Raw genomic sequence first — 15,860 nt, 5'->3', positions numbered from 1 at the left:
TTAAAACTCTTCTTGGATTAAACCAACCCACCTTGTAGTTTGACGCTGGCCTTCTCTGTTTGTGAACCTCCTTTGTTCATAACCTTGACGGTGATATCCCCAGTATCCTCATCATACACATCATTGATGGTCAACGTATGAATGTTACCAGTGGATCTGACTTTGTACTTCCTGCTGTCGAGAAGCTCACGTCCTAGACGGTACCAGTGGACCTGTGGGGTCGGGTACCCGGCGACTTCACACTCTAGGGTACCAGCCCTGCCTTGGGTCACTGCGATGGACTTTGGCTCACGTACAAATGTGGCCGGTATTGAGCCTGTAAATTAAATAATTTTCAGACCAAAATATAATAATAATAATATAATAATAAATGGTTTTTATATAGCTCTTTACACACCCAAAGGGCATCTCAAAGCGCTTGCAACAGTATTACCCTCTGGTCACTCTGGGCCATTTAACCATTTCTGCTAAGCAGAAGTTAGCTAAGTAATACGGTGTGACTAGGCAACTCTGCATATATTTGAGCCTAGTCTTTACCAAAAGTATTCAATAAATTTCAACTTTGAACATTTGATTGATTTTCAAGACTAAAACAAATTGGTCGCGTGAAAGTTAATCAACAGTTTACTTCAAAATCAGCATAACTTCACCCACCTCTGGGGTCCTTTACGACCACTCTCTGCGATGCTTCACTAGCCGGACTGAATCCAGCCTTATTCTCAGCAAGCACACGGAACTCATACTCAGAGTCCTCAATCAGATTGATCACCGTGTGGTTAGTTCCGGATACGTCTTCCCGGTTTGCACGGAACCAGCGTGTGCTGGTGGTCTCACGCTTCTCGATGATGTAGCCGGTGATTGGACTGTTGCCGTCAGACTTTGGTGGTTGCCATGACAGGAAGACTGAGCTACGTTGGATCTCGGATATGGTTGGCTTCCCTGGGGCTGTGGGAACATCTTTAAGGGACAAGATAAACATGAAATGCATGAGTGCAATATACATTTATTACAACTTACAAATGATTCGTTACAGTGCGATGTATAAAACTTATTCGTACATCCGGCATGACCATATCTGCTATGAAAGAATGAAAGACATTAAAACAGATTAGCAACATACATTGGTTGCAAGCCACGTGAGAACTAATTGTGGTAAAAACTTACAAAAAGAGACAAAAAAAACTACATGTTTAGTTTTCATTTCTTTGCAGCCTGTTGAATCTATTGGTTAAGGACAAATTTTTCAAGACTAGGACTCAAACCCACACTATGCTGATCAGAAACACCAGAGCTTGAGCCACGGCACTCAACATAATAGACCGATCCACTAAGCTCCTCCCCATTGATCAATCACAATTGACCAATGAAAACGCATATTGACCAATCACAACGCAACGAAGGTCCGACACTAAGGTCCGACATGCGTGCGCGTATCTTGGCGCGCACGGCCGAGTTGTGCAGAAAGGCATTGGAGAGCCCCAGGTGTTCTTGCTCACACGTGCGTCGTGGGCGGAGCCTAATGGATCGGTCTATGTCTTGTGGTTTCAGGGAGGCAGTATCAACATACCGTATGGAGCCTTGGCTCTGACTGATTCTTGCCCAATCAGGGGTTCGCTGGCACCATGCTGATTCTCTGCTGAGATACGGAACACGTATGAAGTCCCTTCAATGAGTGCTCCGACTGTGTGCTCAGTGCTTGATGTTACTGAGCCAGCATTCTGCCAAATGGTCCTGTGAATATAACATTGGAAAAATAAACCATTCACTGTTAGTAGATGGAATTCATTTCCAAATGATTGGTTGTGAATTCAACACAATGCTACCAATATGAGTGAAAAGAAAATAAGATCCAAAAAGGTACATTTCATGCATTTTGAATTGTTGGAAATCTTAAATTGTGGAAACAAATGCAGTGAAAGAGTACATAAATGAGACAGTGAAGTATTTGGGGGAATCACAATGTGCCGACAAGATTTGTCTTCGATTAAAGGACAAATTTTATTTATTTCTTTTTTCATTTGTCAGGCATGATATCTGTCCTTGCAAAAAGTAGGAAAACGAGCTTACTTGTAAACATGGTGTATAGAACTTTATCACTGTGTGGCCATCTTGATTTTACTCCATTCCAACTCATTGTAACCAAACTGAGGCTTGACAAAATAATAGTCGTGTGCCATGTTTGCGCAATGAATGTTAGCATTCATAACTGTTATTGTAAAAAGGGAACATGACCAAGATACTGACAGCGTGATAAAGGTCTAAAGGTTCTAATAGACATTTCAGGCCTCGTTACTTACAATGTTACTGAGTTTTAGGAGGGAACAAAACATCAGAAAAAACTGAAGTAGTAAGAATATCATGCCTGATTTTTATTTCATTTGACTAACCTGTTGGGTTCTCTCATCTCAATGATGTAGCGTAGTATTGGACTTCCACCGTCATCAGCTGGTGGCTTCCAGGAGAGAGTGATGGACTTCTTAGTAACCTCGGCCGTGACGATTGGACCAAGGGGTGGCCCTGGTTTGTCTGTAATAATAAACAATTTCCAGAATAGTTATCAGTCTGACAACTGCCAAAAGGGGTGAAAATGTGAGTATATTTCATGTATCTACTATGACAAGAGGTACAACCACAACCGAGTTGTACTCACTACTTATAATTGAGTTTGGCCTACAGACTTTTATAGCTGCCAATTACCAAACTAGCATAAACCATGGCCTCAAGAGTAATAATCCATCTTTTTATTATTTTTCCACACTCCGAAACAAACCCACCAGGAAATCTTTTAAACTATCTCAACTGATATTGGTATTGCTATATAACCTGGATGAAGGAGAATATTCATAAGTTACATCTCAGCTGAGTCGTTCCTATATTCCCCATGTACTTTCACCTTCTTACAGCTTGACATTGTAAGTTGGGTATCGGTTGCAGCTGCTAGATGATGAAGTGTGGTTAACTACAAACATTTTAAAACAGTTGTGTGACATTCTCACAAACTGTGATCATCTGTTTTTGTTTTGCATTTATAACTTTCCATAGATTTCAAACTTGGGTTGGCAAAAACTTGGGCAGTGATGCTGCTATAGAAAGGTCTTTTTTAGGTCTGGATCTGGATCTGGATCGATACTGCAATCAATCTCCCAATGTAGGGATGTATAGGTTGCAGGTGTGTGGTGCTGGGGACTCTAATCATTATAATGCGCTCTACTTTTGATATTTTACAGGTTTAAGTTGTGTTGTAGGTTTGGTTCAGCTCGAAATATTATCACTCTTACCAACGACCTTGACTCTAGCGGAAACTTTCTGCACTCCAAACTCATTCTCAGCCTCCAGGATGTAGATACCGCTGTCCTCCCTCTCCGTCTCTCTTATCGTCAGATCAGCTTCTCCTCCAGAGGTGTCGACACGGAATCGTCCCTTCGTCGTAATCTCCTCGTCTCCATCTTCCTTCTTCCACCTGAGGACTGGTTTCGGGGTGCCGGTGAAGGGGATATGGATGTGGAGACTGTTGCCAGCTTTGATGGTGATTTCTCTCATGCGCCGATCCAGGTCTAGTGATGGGAGTGCTGAACGCAGGGGGAAAGAGAATGAGTACAAATCATCAGCTTAGTGCTGTAAAGTTACTGTGTAAAATTCATATCAAAGAGGTTAAACGTAAAAAAACGTATTACTCTGAAAAAAATAAATTAAAAACTACAAACAATGGGAGACTTTCAGTCCGTCCGTTTTAACAGTTCTTGGCAGTAGTGTGCGTACTCAGACCAACATGCGCAGTTATGAGCATGTGCCATCGTTCAGAGCGGCAAAAAAAAGTGTTATGTCTGCTGTCGCCAGCGTCTCAAAGTCTCCCTTTACTTTGAAGACTTTTTGATAAATAAAGTCCATTTATTAGAAGCTCAAACTTTTTTTATGGCAATTTATGAAATTCACACTAACTGGTGCTAAGAGCCTTTTAGAACATAGCTGTCAAATGACAGATCATCCAAAGCTTAACAATTTTCAGTGGATAGTATTAAACACAGTAGTTTTAAAAAGGCTGTGCAAATCTTGCAATATTTTAAGTGGGTGATTTGGTTTCCTTCACATATCAAAGCAATATACACAGATGAAGAAACCAAAGACTGCTTTAATATTCAAATCTGCTTCAGACTTGCCGGCTTAGCGCTTAGTGTTTCTGAGTTCATGACTCCATATTAAAAAAGGAACAGTTTTAAATATTTACAAATCTCTCTGACATAAATGCAAATTTATCTCAAAGAACTAACATTTCATCACAACAAAGACTATTAAACATGGTTATTTTGAATTGTGTTGATAATTTCTTCGACTTACATTTGATGTGTAACTCAACGGATGCGCGGACCTTGCCGTTCTCATTCTGCGCTACGGCTGTGTACATGCCACTGTCGGTCTCTCTTGCCTCAAGAATGCTGAGTCGATGCAAACCATCCTTGTCAACGGTTATGTTGTACTTGCGTCCTGTAAACAATTCGTGTCCCTTACGCACCCTAAAATAAACAGATTCAAAGATGGAAAGTTTGAAACTTTGAAACTTTGTTTGATTATGCCCTTTTCACTTATTAACAAATTTATAGCTAACAATCCAAAAAAGATTGTCCCCTGAATTGTCCACAGCATGAATTTTGTATATTTGATACCTCACCATGCAATGCCTCAAATCCCACATTTATAAGCATGCATTTCCTAACACAAAAATAAAAAGATAAATCCTATAAAACATATGTTATCTTTATCTTCCCAACATAAACATTCTTTATTCTTCACTTTACACGTTTTAGGAAAGCTGAAGTGTAAGAACAAACAAAATAAGCGAAACCCAACATAATTATTTGAACAACCTAAAAGTCAAGAATAAGTGTAAGGGGAGGCCAATGCAACCCTTCAAACTACATGTACACAATGCTTTTGGCAAGTCAGTGCATTTATTATTATGTGACTATATTAGGAAGGTAAACAGGCAGTAACTCAAGGTTAGCCCCATTGTTTTTGGAAAAAGTAATTTCTAACTCAAATAAAAAAAGTCTTCAGGTCCTTTATCAGGCATCTAAAAGCACACAAATTTGTGCCGAAAAGGGTGTTTTTTCTTTCATTATTCACTTGCAACTTCGATGAACAATTGAGTTCAAATGTTCACAGATTTGTTAATTTATGCATATGTTGGGATACACCAAGTGAGAATACTGATCTTTGACAATTACCAAAAGGTGTCCAGTGGCTTTAAAATGTGATGGTCATGTTTGTGTATAATAGAACCCCCAACTTACCATACTACTTGTGGTGCTGGTGTGCCGGTCACTCTACAAGTGAAGTCTGCCCTGGTTTTGTCTGTGGCTAGTATGCTCTGTGGTTCTTGGGTGAATGTTGGTGCAACTCCAGCTAAAAGTCAAAATGAAATTTAATGGTTTTTAGAAACTTTAACAAACAAATTGAGGTTCATTTAGATGTGAGTGGTTTGGCAAAGTTTAACGGAAAGGAATTAGTTCAACAAGCATTAAACAATTTTGTATTATAGGTCCGACCTCTGCTATCCCTACTCGTTTAAAAAATCATTCCATTTTCAAAATGACACTTTGAAATAAAAAGCTGGTTTATAGAAAAACAGACTGATAGTCGCTGTACAAACTGTTGACAAAATATAGTAAAGTTACATTTGGTGCAACTGCAGCTAAAAGTCCAAAATAAATATAAGGTTTTACAAACTTTAACAACTAAATTGAGGTTCTTTTAACTGTGAGTTTAATTGAAAAAAATTGGTTCATCAAGCATTCAACAAACTTTCATATATCTTTAAATTTGTATGATAGTTCTTACTGCTTTTGATCCCTACACCTTTAAAAAAACTTCCATTTTCACAATGATATTTTGAAATGTATAATTAAAAACTGTTTAAATCAAAGTAAAATTCTACTCACGGAGTACATCTCTTGCGACGAACCCTTCAGACACCTTACTGGGGTCACTCTCCATCCCCGCAGAGTTCACCGCACACACCCTGAACACATACTCAGTGTCTTTGACCAAGTTGCCCACCAAGCAGGAGTTGCTGGGGACGGACGCCTTATCCGTCCAATCGTGTTGTCCCTTGATCCTACGCTCCACTGTGTAGTGCATGATTGGCTGACCACCATCGGAGTATGGTACGGTCCAGTTGAGCTGGACGGATGTAGCGGTGACATCTTTGATTGTGGGAATACCGGGAGGGGAAGGTCGTCCTGATGGTAGTAAATAGTAACAAAAAAATTAAAGACATCAATTTCTAGCGCATTTCAACTAACATCAATAGTGTTCAAAGGACCATCAAAAGAGTAGCCTCACATTTTGGAAAAACAAAACTAAAACCGTTTCAGATAATTATTTATTTTGCCTAAGTTTAACAAAGAAACTGCAAGATTACAACTTGTTATGAAAATTTGTCAGAGAATTATATATTCTGTGAAAGTTGTGCGAACTACTTTGTGACTTTTTAAAAATCAGCTCAGACATTTTACACCACTTTAAGAGTTCCTAGTGAAGTTTTGCGAAGTAGACTTCCTCTTGGTTGGAACCAGCTTTTTTCCTTTTTATCTTACTTGAATGAAAACAAATCAAGGATGAAGAGAAGATAAGTATGGCACCCTTTGGTTCTTAGAGCAAAAAAAATCTTTAATTTGAGTGGAAAATAACAAAATTATTCTCAAACTTACTGGCAGGATCCTTAGCGACCCTAGGTGGATGAGTAGGTTCACTTGGCTTGCCCAACCCGATCTGGTTCTGAGCAATCACTCGGAACTCGTACTGGTACCCTTCAATCAGTCCCTTTATTGAGTAGGTTGTATCTGTCACCGGTTCCTTGTTGTCTCGTGTCCATAGCAGTCCGAAGTTCTCACGTTTCTCGATGATGTAGCCTGTGATTGGCCGGCCGCCGTTATGCTGCGGCTCCGTCCACGTCAGGGTCATGTGATCGCGGAAGATGTTATGGACTTCGGGTTTGCCTGGGGCGCTTGGCACGGCTGCAGTGAATGGATGAAGGTTACAAATGAGGATTGATAACTGGGCTTAGAATGTAAATGTGCTCAAAAGATAAGTGTGGTGAGATTTCTTTCAGTTATGTTTTTTTTATTGTTATAAAAGAGCACTCAAAATTACTACCAGATTATAAAAACTGCAAAAGCAATATGCAGACGGTGTAAACTTTGTGAACATTTTATTTAGTGGGTAAACACTATAGAGACAATTGTGTTAAAGACGGGAACACTTCAATAAAGATAAGGAGAAACAGTTGCCTGTAAGTTTTATGCTTGCACCAAATGAAAAAAATACTTTGACATTAAAGAATGAACTCCAAACCCATATATTTTTATAAGTTGTTTCGCCTTCTGTTTATTTTGTATGTAGTTTCCAGAAGTCAGCTGAGTTAGGGTTTTCTGCGCCAGGATTGTAACTTTGTGACAGACATGGCACATTATAAGTCTCCGTTTTTATTATTATTACTATTATTCTTGTACTCATAAAACTTAAGTTTACGGACTCTAAGACTCACAATATAGGCTCTTGCAAATGACTGCTTCTTTCCCTTCCAGAGGGCTTCCAACACCATTGATGTTCTCAGCGCTGACTCTGAACTCATACTCCATGTTCTCACTCAGTCCTTCCACACTGTAGGATGTTGACGTTGCGTAAGTAGTGACCACCGTCCACAGCTTGCGTCCCTTCTCCCGTTTCTCGATGGTGTAGTATTCAATCTTGGAGCCACCATCTTCCTTTGGCGGTGACCAGGAGAGGTTGACTGAGAAGCGACCGATGTCAGAGATCTCAAGAGGTCCAGTGGGTGGGCCAGGAACATCTGGAAATTGAACGGTGTGAATAATAACAAGTTGAAAAAGCTGTTTCATCAGCAGCTACAGGATATTTCCCCATTTTCATTGTGTTTACCATTCAATAATTGATGATATAAGCAAAGTGCAGAGATTTCATAATTGTATCTGATGGAATACCAAGTTTGATAAACTTGTTTTCATAGCAGAGCCTATTCATTTAGGCAGCCAATAATTGCTAACCTTTCAAAAGCTCCTACCAAGGAAGCAAGGTCTAAAAACAATTTTTTGCTTTTTTAACTTGATGGTGTTTGAGTTGATCCTCTTCTAAAAGGTGACACTTACAGGAATTATATTTGATTAAGTGACACTTACAGGAATGACATTTGATTCTTGTTAAAAAGTAGAAACATTTTTGTTGAGCAAAAGGGCTGACCTACTAGTTCATATGGTGTACGGTTAAATACATGCAATTTTTCTGATTTTTCCAAAGGAAAAAAAAAAATGGAAATCAGACTAAAGTATGAAGAATATCATGCCTGCACTTACCGACCACGATGACGTGGATGTTAGCGGTGTGCTTGCCGGCCTCGTTACTGACGGTCAGTGAGTACTGTCCAGTGTCCGATCGAATGGTGCTCTTAATCACCAACTCCGTCCTCGTCTCCTGCTTCTCGATCTTGGTACGAGTGTCTTCACTGATGCGTCGGTCATGACGATACCACTCGGCGGTCGGGGTAGGGCATCCTGTGAAGGGTACGTAGAGGCGGAGGAGGTTGCCAGCTCGCACGGTGATCACATCCTTGAAGGCCGACAGGTCAATCTTGGGTTCAGCTGCAGATGATTGAAACAGAAAGAAAAAAACGGTTTGTTTGAGTAACAAGAACATCTATCTGTCCAACGGTATTCATTTCATGTGAATGCTTTTTTACACCCAAAGCACCCAATCCAAAGGCACTTTGACTTTTGGAAGAGAGGTGATTTAAGGTTCAAATTGAAAGAGTCAACAGAAGGAGAGTTTTTTTTTCGGTATTATCTTATTCGTATGAGTTCTATAGAATAAGAGAGGGACACCTACATTTGACCTTGACCGTAGCTTCTGTGTAGGTATCTCCGCAACGGCAGGAGTACTTCCCGATATCTCTCGGTCCCACATCTCGGATGACCAGAGCTCTGCGTTGACCTTCCCTGATGATGCTGTGTCTGTCAATGGCAAAGATCTGCACTCCATCCATGAACCATTTCACCTCTGCCTTGGCATTGGAGATCCGGCACTCTAGAGTCACTGTCTTGCCCACTTTGGAGGAGATGTCCGTTAAGGGCTCTGTGAATTCAGCAGTTTCTGTTGACGGCAAGATTCAAATTCAGTTTTAAAAGTGACCAAGCTACAACTGCAGTCTTAACAGACCTCGTGCATATGACACCCTCAATATAGCACCCTCAATGAAGACCCATCACTTGCGGAGTACAAACACGTTTTCAACTTTGTTTTCACCCAAGCAACAGCGCACAATTCAAGGGGTTTATAGCTCAAAGTGACCAACCATAGGAAGAACTTCATCCAAAAATATTAACTGACTAAACAGAAGTAGCATTTATACATCACCTCTATTTTGAACTGGAGTATTTTCAAGTATTTTCAAGAAGAAAAAGACCCCTACAAAATAGTGGTAAATGTATTTTACTATGAGCATCATCAGCTTTCCATAAACTGTTTCTGAAACAAAACAAGTACCTATTGGGGTCTTGGCAGCAGCAGAAGTAGAGGGTCTGCTCATGGGGCCAATGCCTGCTTCATTCTCAGCGGCTACTTGGAACTCGTACTCTCTACCCTTGATGAGACTGCTCACTGTGAAGTTAGACTCCTTCAGGACCTTCCTGGTGGCACGCATCCAGCGAATGCCGGAGGTCTCTTTCATCTCTAGGATGTAGCCGGTGATCTCGGAGCCTCCGTCGCTGCGAGGAGGTCTCCAGGAGATTGTCATGGAGGTATCTGTGATGCCCGAGACTTCAGGGGTACCTGGTGCTTCAGGAACATCTTAAAAGAACAAGAGTAGGACAGAAGTTTTAAAAAATAAATAAAAAACTGACAGCTAGTCAAACTAGTTCAGAATAACTCGGAGATGAACCTTTTTCAATAGCTGCCCTTAAACTGTAGAACAATACGTTTTACAGCTGCGTTTTTAAGGAAATGTCTCAATCTAAAAATCTTAATTTCGGTACTTTTTTTGTTCAGTGCTTTGGTCTCCTTTATAAGCACTTGATTAAAAACTATTCGTTTCATTTTAAATTAAAACAGTTAACAGTATTTTTTTACATGCGTCATCTCAGGGAAGTGTTCAATCCCATTTTCTAAAATCTGCAACAAGTAATCCTAGGTGCTCCATAAGAGCAAGCAATCATTTTAAGTAAAGCTCAGGATTTGAATTGAGAAAGGTCTCTGGCAAAGTAAGTACTTCTTAACTCAGATCGGAGCCACTTTTGGATTTTTGAACATTATTTTCACACAAAAAAAATCCAGTAAGTGCATCCGTTTCTTTTAATCATGCAATTTTGCACTGCAATCTACATGAACAGCTTAACAATTTTCTCTCCTTGCTTGCTTACCAAATGGACTCGTAACAAGCACAGCATCAGTGCTGTCCAGCGGCTCACTCTGTCCGTACTTGTTCTCCGCTCGGACTCTGAACATATAGCTCTTTCCATCAATTAAGCCAGTCACCGTGTAGCGGATGCCTCTGACCGATCCCGACACGCGGGACCACGTCAGGCGATGATCAGCCTCACGTTTCTCCAGGATGTAGTTGGTGATAGGACTGCCTCCGTTGTCTATAGGTGGTTGCCAGGACAGTGTGACAGAGTCCTTGGTGATGTCGCTCATGTTGAGGGGGCCCTCAGGTGGGCTTGGCTTGTCTGATTGGGAAAAAATATTGCGAGATGGTTTTACAAAACAAAACACAGAGAAAAACATTGAACGAAAAATAAATAACCCAAATAAGTTAGCTATTCCCGCTAGCTAGTCACTAAAAACAAATAAGGGCAAACCCTGTCATTTGTTTTCTTCCTGGAGGAATAGCTGCTTGTTGTTTTTTAACACTTACCAAGAACAGACACTCTGATGGTTGCACTATCGGAGCCAGCTTTGTTGGTTGCCGTTACAACATACACTCCTCCATCTCCCTTCTCGATATTCTTAACGGTCAGACCGGTGCTGAAGTCAGACGTGTGTGTACGGACCCTCATGGCGTCGGTCACTAAGTCTGACCCATCCCTGGTCCAGGTAACGGTGGGAGTTGGTTTGCCTCGGCAGGGTATGTCAAGATGTAGGATGGACCCTGCACGCACGGTCACAGTGTCACGATACATGTTGCCAAGTTCAAGTTTGGGGGCAGCTAAAAGGGCAGATGATTGAAATGTAAAATGAAGAAGAAATATGTTCAGGACAAGTAGCATTTGAAACTTTGCATGGTGAAAGTATAACTAAAAGAGGTCTGTGAAAATCTCTCATGAGTTGTTTTGGTTCTGAAAAGATGTGTAAAAATGGACAGGTTAGATAAATAATAATAAGAATAACTGTATTTATAAAGCGCCAAATTGCCAAAGGACATCAGCATACCAACAGTATTGGTCATTAAAGGAGACTATATCTTCATCTTCTAAAATCATTTGTAAAAAAAAACTATTCTCATTTTAATATACATGTAGTTCACATATTGTCTTCTGTAAAGACTTGCTATTACAGACATGATTTGGTCATTGAAAAAAGACCAAATGATGTACACATGATGTAGGCTTTAATAGATATTGTCAGGCCCTAAAAGTAAAACTTTTTCTGTTTTATCCAAGGGCAAAACAATCGGAAAACAGTCTTGGGTAGGAAGAATTATGCATGCAGTTAATATTATGTGGCTGGGTAGATTTATCAGGTCAAGGTACACAGTGAAGAGACATATACCTGCTGGGCGTTCAACCAATACAGGTCTTGGTGTCGCAGCAGCTTCTCCGACCCCAGCCTTGTTGACGGCGCTCACTCTGAACTCATACTCCGTACCCTGGATGAGCCTGGGTACCTTGTAGGTAGTGTCGGTGACGGGGGCCATGTTGACTCGACTCCATGTACTAGATTTGTCTCGTTTCTCAATGATGTAGCCAATGATCGGTGCACCACCATCGCTTGATGGAGGTGACCATGTCAGAGAGACAGAATCAGCGTGGATGTTGGAGACCGACAGGGGTCCGGGCTGGCCAGGAACTTCTACAATTTAAAATCCGAAAGGAACAAAATTGTTAAAATGTTCTTTGGTCATTTCAGACAGTAACGTATTTGATTTTTAATAAAACTTACAGTCGTTGCCAATCAGTTTCCACTTTTGTCAACTTTTTTAAATCTGCAACTGTTCTTTAAGAATATGACTGGTAATTCAGAGAAAATCATTGATAAATACTAATTTTGAAAACATCTGCCAGACCCTCTATAAAACAAAAATATTATATATAATGACCAGACAGGGGGTCAGACAAACTTTTCACCACTTGCATGCAGACTGCAGTAGTTCATTGGAGTAAACATACCGACACATGTACCTCAGTGAAATTTAACAAATTGTCCTAGGTCCAGGTAATTGCAAGACACCATAATGATCTTCTATTTGTTAGTATTAGTGCTATTGATCATTCCATGATTTGGCCAATTTAAATTTCTTCATGGCAGGCCTCTCAACAAAATAACAATTACTACAACTACTAAAATTTTTATTATATTACTGATCATTTGTATTGTGTTGCCTACAGTTCTTTGTCAAGGACATTTTAATTTTCTCAGTGAGAGATAATAAAGTGGTATCTATCTATCTTTCAATCTATCTACTAACCGTAATCTCCTTTTGGAATAACCTTCTCTCCTTCCAGAGGTTCGCTGACACCAGATTTATTCTCAGCTCGAACACGGAACTGGTACTCGCTCTCCTCCGTCAGGCCAGACACCCTGTGCATGGTCTCTGTCAATGCGGCAGACACCTTGGTCCATGCTCGCATGCTGGTCTCACGCTTCTCCAGGATGTAACCGATGATCTGGCTGCCTCCATCGTCAGAGGGAGTGCTCCAGGAGAGCGTGACATCATTGCTGCCGAGACGAACAACCTGGGGAAGGTGAGTGAGAAGATAGAGATGTATCAGCCAATTAGTTTAAATAGTTGTATTAGTTTTATATTTCCCAATTTCTGTAATTGACAGCTGGTCCGCTGTTGGTTTGGACAATAAATACAACTAGAAATAAAAAGACAATTGTCTTTCCTGGGTGTACAATACATACCATGTAGCACCAAAATACTTTTTGTTTTCATGGACCTTTCATAAAAACGATGTTACAAAATAAAGCTGCAACAATGTAAGACCTTCAGCAACTACATGAAAGTAAAATCCTTGAGATTTGTCATTGCAAACCAGCGCCCTTGAATACTATTTCTTGTCAGAAATTGTGTGCTTTATAAGTGCTGTTTTATTATCATTATTAAATTGATACCTATTTTATTTTACCACTTCTGAACTGTGAACAGTAAAAGCTGTTAGATGGCCAACACTTAACACAAGTATCATTCAGATAGTTTGTCCGATACTCTAAAAGAAAAACTAACAAGATTGTCAGAACTGATTTTGTACATATTTTTTCCATTGCCAACTACCCTTAACAGACTAGCCTACTCACTCCCTCAGACACTGTTAGTCTTTCAAAATGGCTCTTAAGCACATGTTTCCTACATTGTAGCTGGCTTTCCCTTAACTTCAGTCTGCTTTTTTCTTTCTGGCAACTGATAACGGCAAAGTGTGGGTGCTTTATAAATCCTGCTTATATAAATATAATTTTGTTGTTTTTAGAACCACTTTACCTGCAGAGGTCCTTCAGGCGGGGAAGGCCTGTCGACGACTTTGACCGTAACCGTCGCAGATGCTTCTCCAGATTTATTGGTCGCTGTGATGACATAATCTCCGCTGTCTCCTCGTTCAGAGTTTCTGTTATTCAGGACGGAGCCAAACTCATTGGTCTCAATGCTGATCCTGAGGGATCTATCAACGACGTTGGTGTTGTGGGTCCATTTGATGGTTGGTACTGGAGTGCCTTTGTAAGGTACCTCGACACGGAAGGAGGTACCAGCCCTCACTGTGATCACTCGCTGATACTTCAGATCCAATTCCAATTTAGGAGGTACTGTTTGAGAAAAAGAAGTTTGAAAATTGATTACATTTTGTTTAACTTCTCATTGTTGCAATACTATAACTGGTTTAGCTCATTGCTCTCTGTTTTATAGTGTTTCTTGTTGATTGCACTTTTTATCAGCTTTTGATTTACTGATTCTGTCTTATTCAATCATGTTTTTTTTTACTATCAGTGCATTGCCATATTACGTATCTAGACTTGATTTTTGTTTTCTTTCATATGCATTTGTATTTCATGTACTTTTTTATTAAAATCAAACATTTGTAAATATTCTTATCGGTACAAATTGTCTTAATTCGGCCTTTGGCTGCAATGACTTTTTTTTATTAGAAAAAACATTTCATTTCAATTCAATAACTTCTTTTTGCTGCAATGAAAGATATCTCTATAAACTTGTTCCATCACAAGTTTCTTGTTCACATTCAACAAATGAATATGATATCGATAATAAATTTTCGATTTTCGATAATCAATTCAATTTCAATTCAGACACATTTATTTTCCATTTCCATTTCACTGGTTTAGACAATGAACAAGTTAGGGGAATGGAGGCGAACCCTGATAAGCAGTTGCTTTTGTTTGGGAAGCCTTATTTAATAATAATTGGTGCTACCACAAAGTTCCTTTGGATTGCATCTTAAAACCACCAATGAAGGTTTCTCTCATCTTACCTGGTGGATTTTCAGCGATGGCACTGTGCGATGGCTCACTTGGGTTACCAGTTCCTGCCCGGTTCACTGCTGAGACTCTGAACTCATACTCTGCCCCACGCAGCAGTCTTCCAACCTGAAAAGATGATGATAAAATATTTTTCAAATAAAAATAATTTAAGTAAGTCTAACAATTTTGTTTTCATTTTGAACCTAAAACGCTCAGGTTTTTTTCTCTTGAAATTCTGTATCAAACAACACTAGAAAGTCTTTCTCACGAAACAGACGCTGTTGTTTTTTGTAACTGCACTTGACTTGTTAGAGAAAGGTGCCCTACAAATTTGCAACAAGGAACCTCAGAAAAACCCTGGAAAATACATGCGAAAAGACGAACTGGGCGGGGTTTGAAAAGCCCATCCAACGTGAAATAACTAGCCAAGGTGGCAACACAACGGTTGTGGGTGTCCATTTGAACAATGTATTTTGTCCGCAAGTGATCAAATGAAGTAAATTATTATCAGTTGATAATTCACCTTAAATGTGGTATCTGGAGTAGGTGTGAGGGTTGCTTTAACCCATCGAGGACTGGTAGTCTGTCTCATCTCTACAACATAGCCACTGACCGGTGCCCCACCATCATGGAGTGGAGGACTCCATGATAGAGACATTGAGTCAACGGTAATGTTCGACACATCTGGGGCATCGGGGGCATCCGGGACAACTGTGGGAGGGAAGACGGATTAAAGAACTCTTTCAGACAAAAGCAATTCAACATTGAAATGAATGAGGAAAAGGAAGATAAAATTTATTCTGCAATGAAAACAGACCTTAATTATAGGGTGCGTTTTTGATGTCGTAACCAATAACTGTTTGGGTTGAATTTGCCATTGATTAACCACTGGCCAAAGACCGAAATAGTAATTGGTGACAGCCATGAAAACGCACCCTTTGGTGGAGGCATTTTGTTTTTTTACCAAATTGAAGTTGAAATGACAAATTAGCCAGATGTTGTTTTTGTATGATGCAAATCGGTATAGACGGCACAAGTCTCACACAGACTGAAACAATATTTGGGAACCTTAGGTTTCCATTGTACATTGCTTCAATATGTGAAAGGAAATTACACTTCGATAGAGCCCAGCATTTAAATACCTGTAAGGCTTGAGGTCGATTTCACAA

At 40.0% G+C, this 15,860-nt stretch overlaps 1 protein-coding gene across 1 annotated transcript in view; it reads right to left on the bottom strand.

The window, feature by feature from the left end:
* LOC139940149 (twitchin-like) overlaps nt 1–15,860 on the bottom strand; it is a 59,391-nt gene that overhangs the window by 32,796 nt on the left and 10,735 nt on the right. The window contains exons 15-34 of the mRNA XM_071936432.1: nt 15,215–15,402; nt 14,703–14,817; nt 13,703–14,022; nt 12,689–12,956; nt 11,773–12,072; nt 10,919–11,209; nt 10,425–10,730; nt 9,553–9,855; nt 8,896–9,159; nt 8,367–8,651; nt 7,544–7,846; nt 6,708–7,013; nt 5,937–6,236; nt 5,289–5,400; nt 4,336–4,511; nt 3,279–3,569; nt 2,388–2,526; nt 1,568–1,731; nt 655–957; nt 32–316 (exon numbers count right to left, since the gene is read on the bottom strand). Coding sequence (XP_071792533.1) covers nt 32–316; nt 655–957; nt 1,568–1,731; nt 2,388–2,526; nt 3,279–3,569; nt 4,336–4,511; nt 5,289–5,400; nt 5,937–6,236; nt 6,708–7,013; nt 7,544–7,846; nt 8,367–8,651; nt 8,896–9,159; nt 9,553–9,855; nt 10,425–10,730; nt 10,919–11,209; nt 11,773–12,072; nt 12,689–12,956; nt 13,703–14,022; nt 14,703–14,817; nt 15,215–15,402 — 5,019 coding nt within the window. The remainder of the gene's footprint in view (nt 1–31; nt 317–654; nt 958–1,567; nt 1,732–2,387; nt 2,527–3,278; nt 3,570–4,335; nt 4,512–5,288; nt 5,401–5,936; nt 6,237–6,707; nt 7,014–7,543; nt 7,847–8,366; nt 8,652–8,895; nt 9,160–9,552; nt 9,856–10,424; nt 10,731–10,918; nt 11,210–11,772; nt 12,073–12,688; nt 12,957–13,702; nt 14,023–14,702; nt 14,818–15,214; nt 15,403–15,860) is intronic.

This window comes from Asterias amurensis, chromosome 7 (genome assembly GCF_032118995.1).
Source record: "Asterias amurensis chromosome 7, ASM3211899v1".
NCBI lineage: Eukaryota > Metazoa > Echinodermata > Asteroidea > Forcipulatida > Asteriidae > Asterias > Asterias amurensis.
This window is presented reverse-complemented; position numbering and strand designations above follow the sequence as displayed.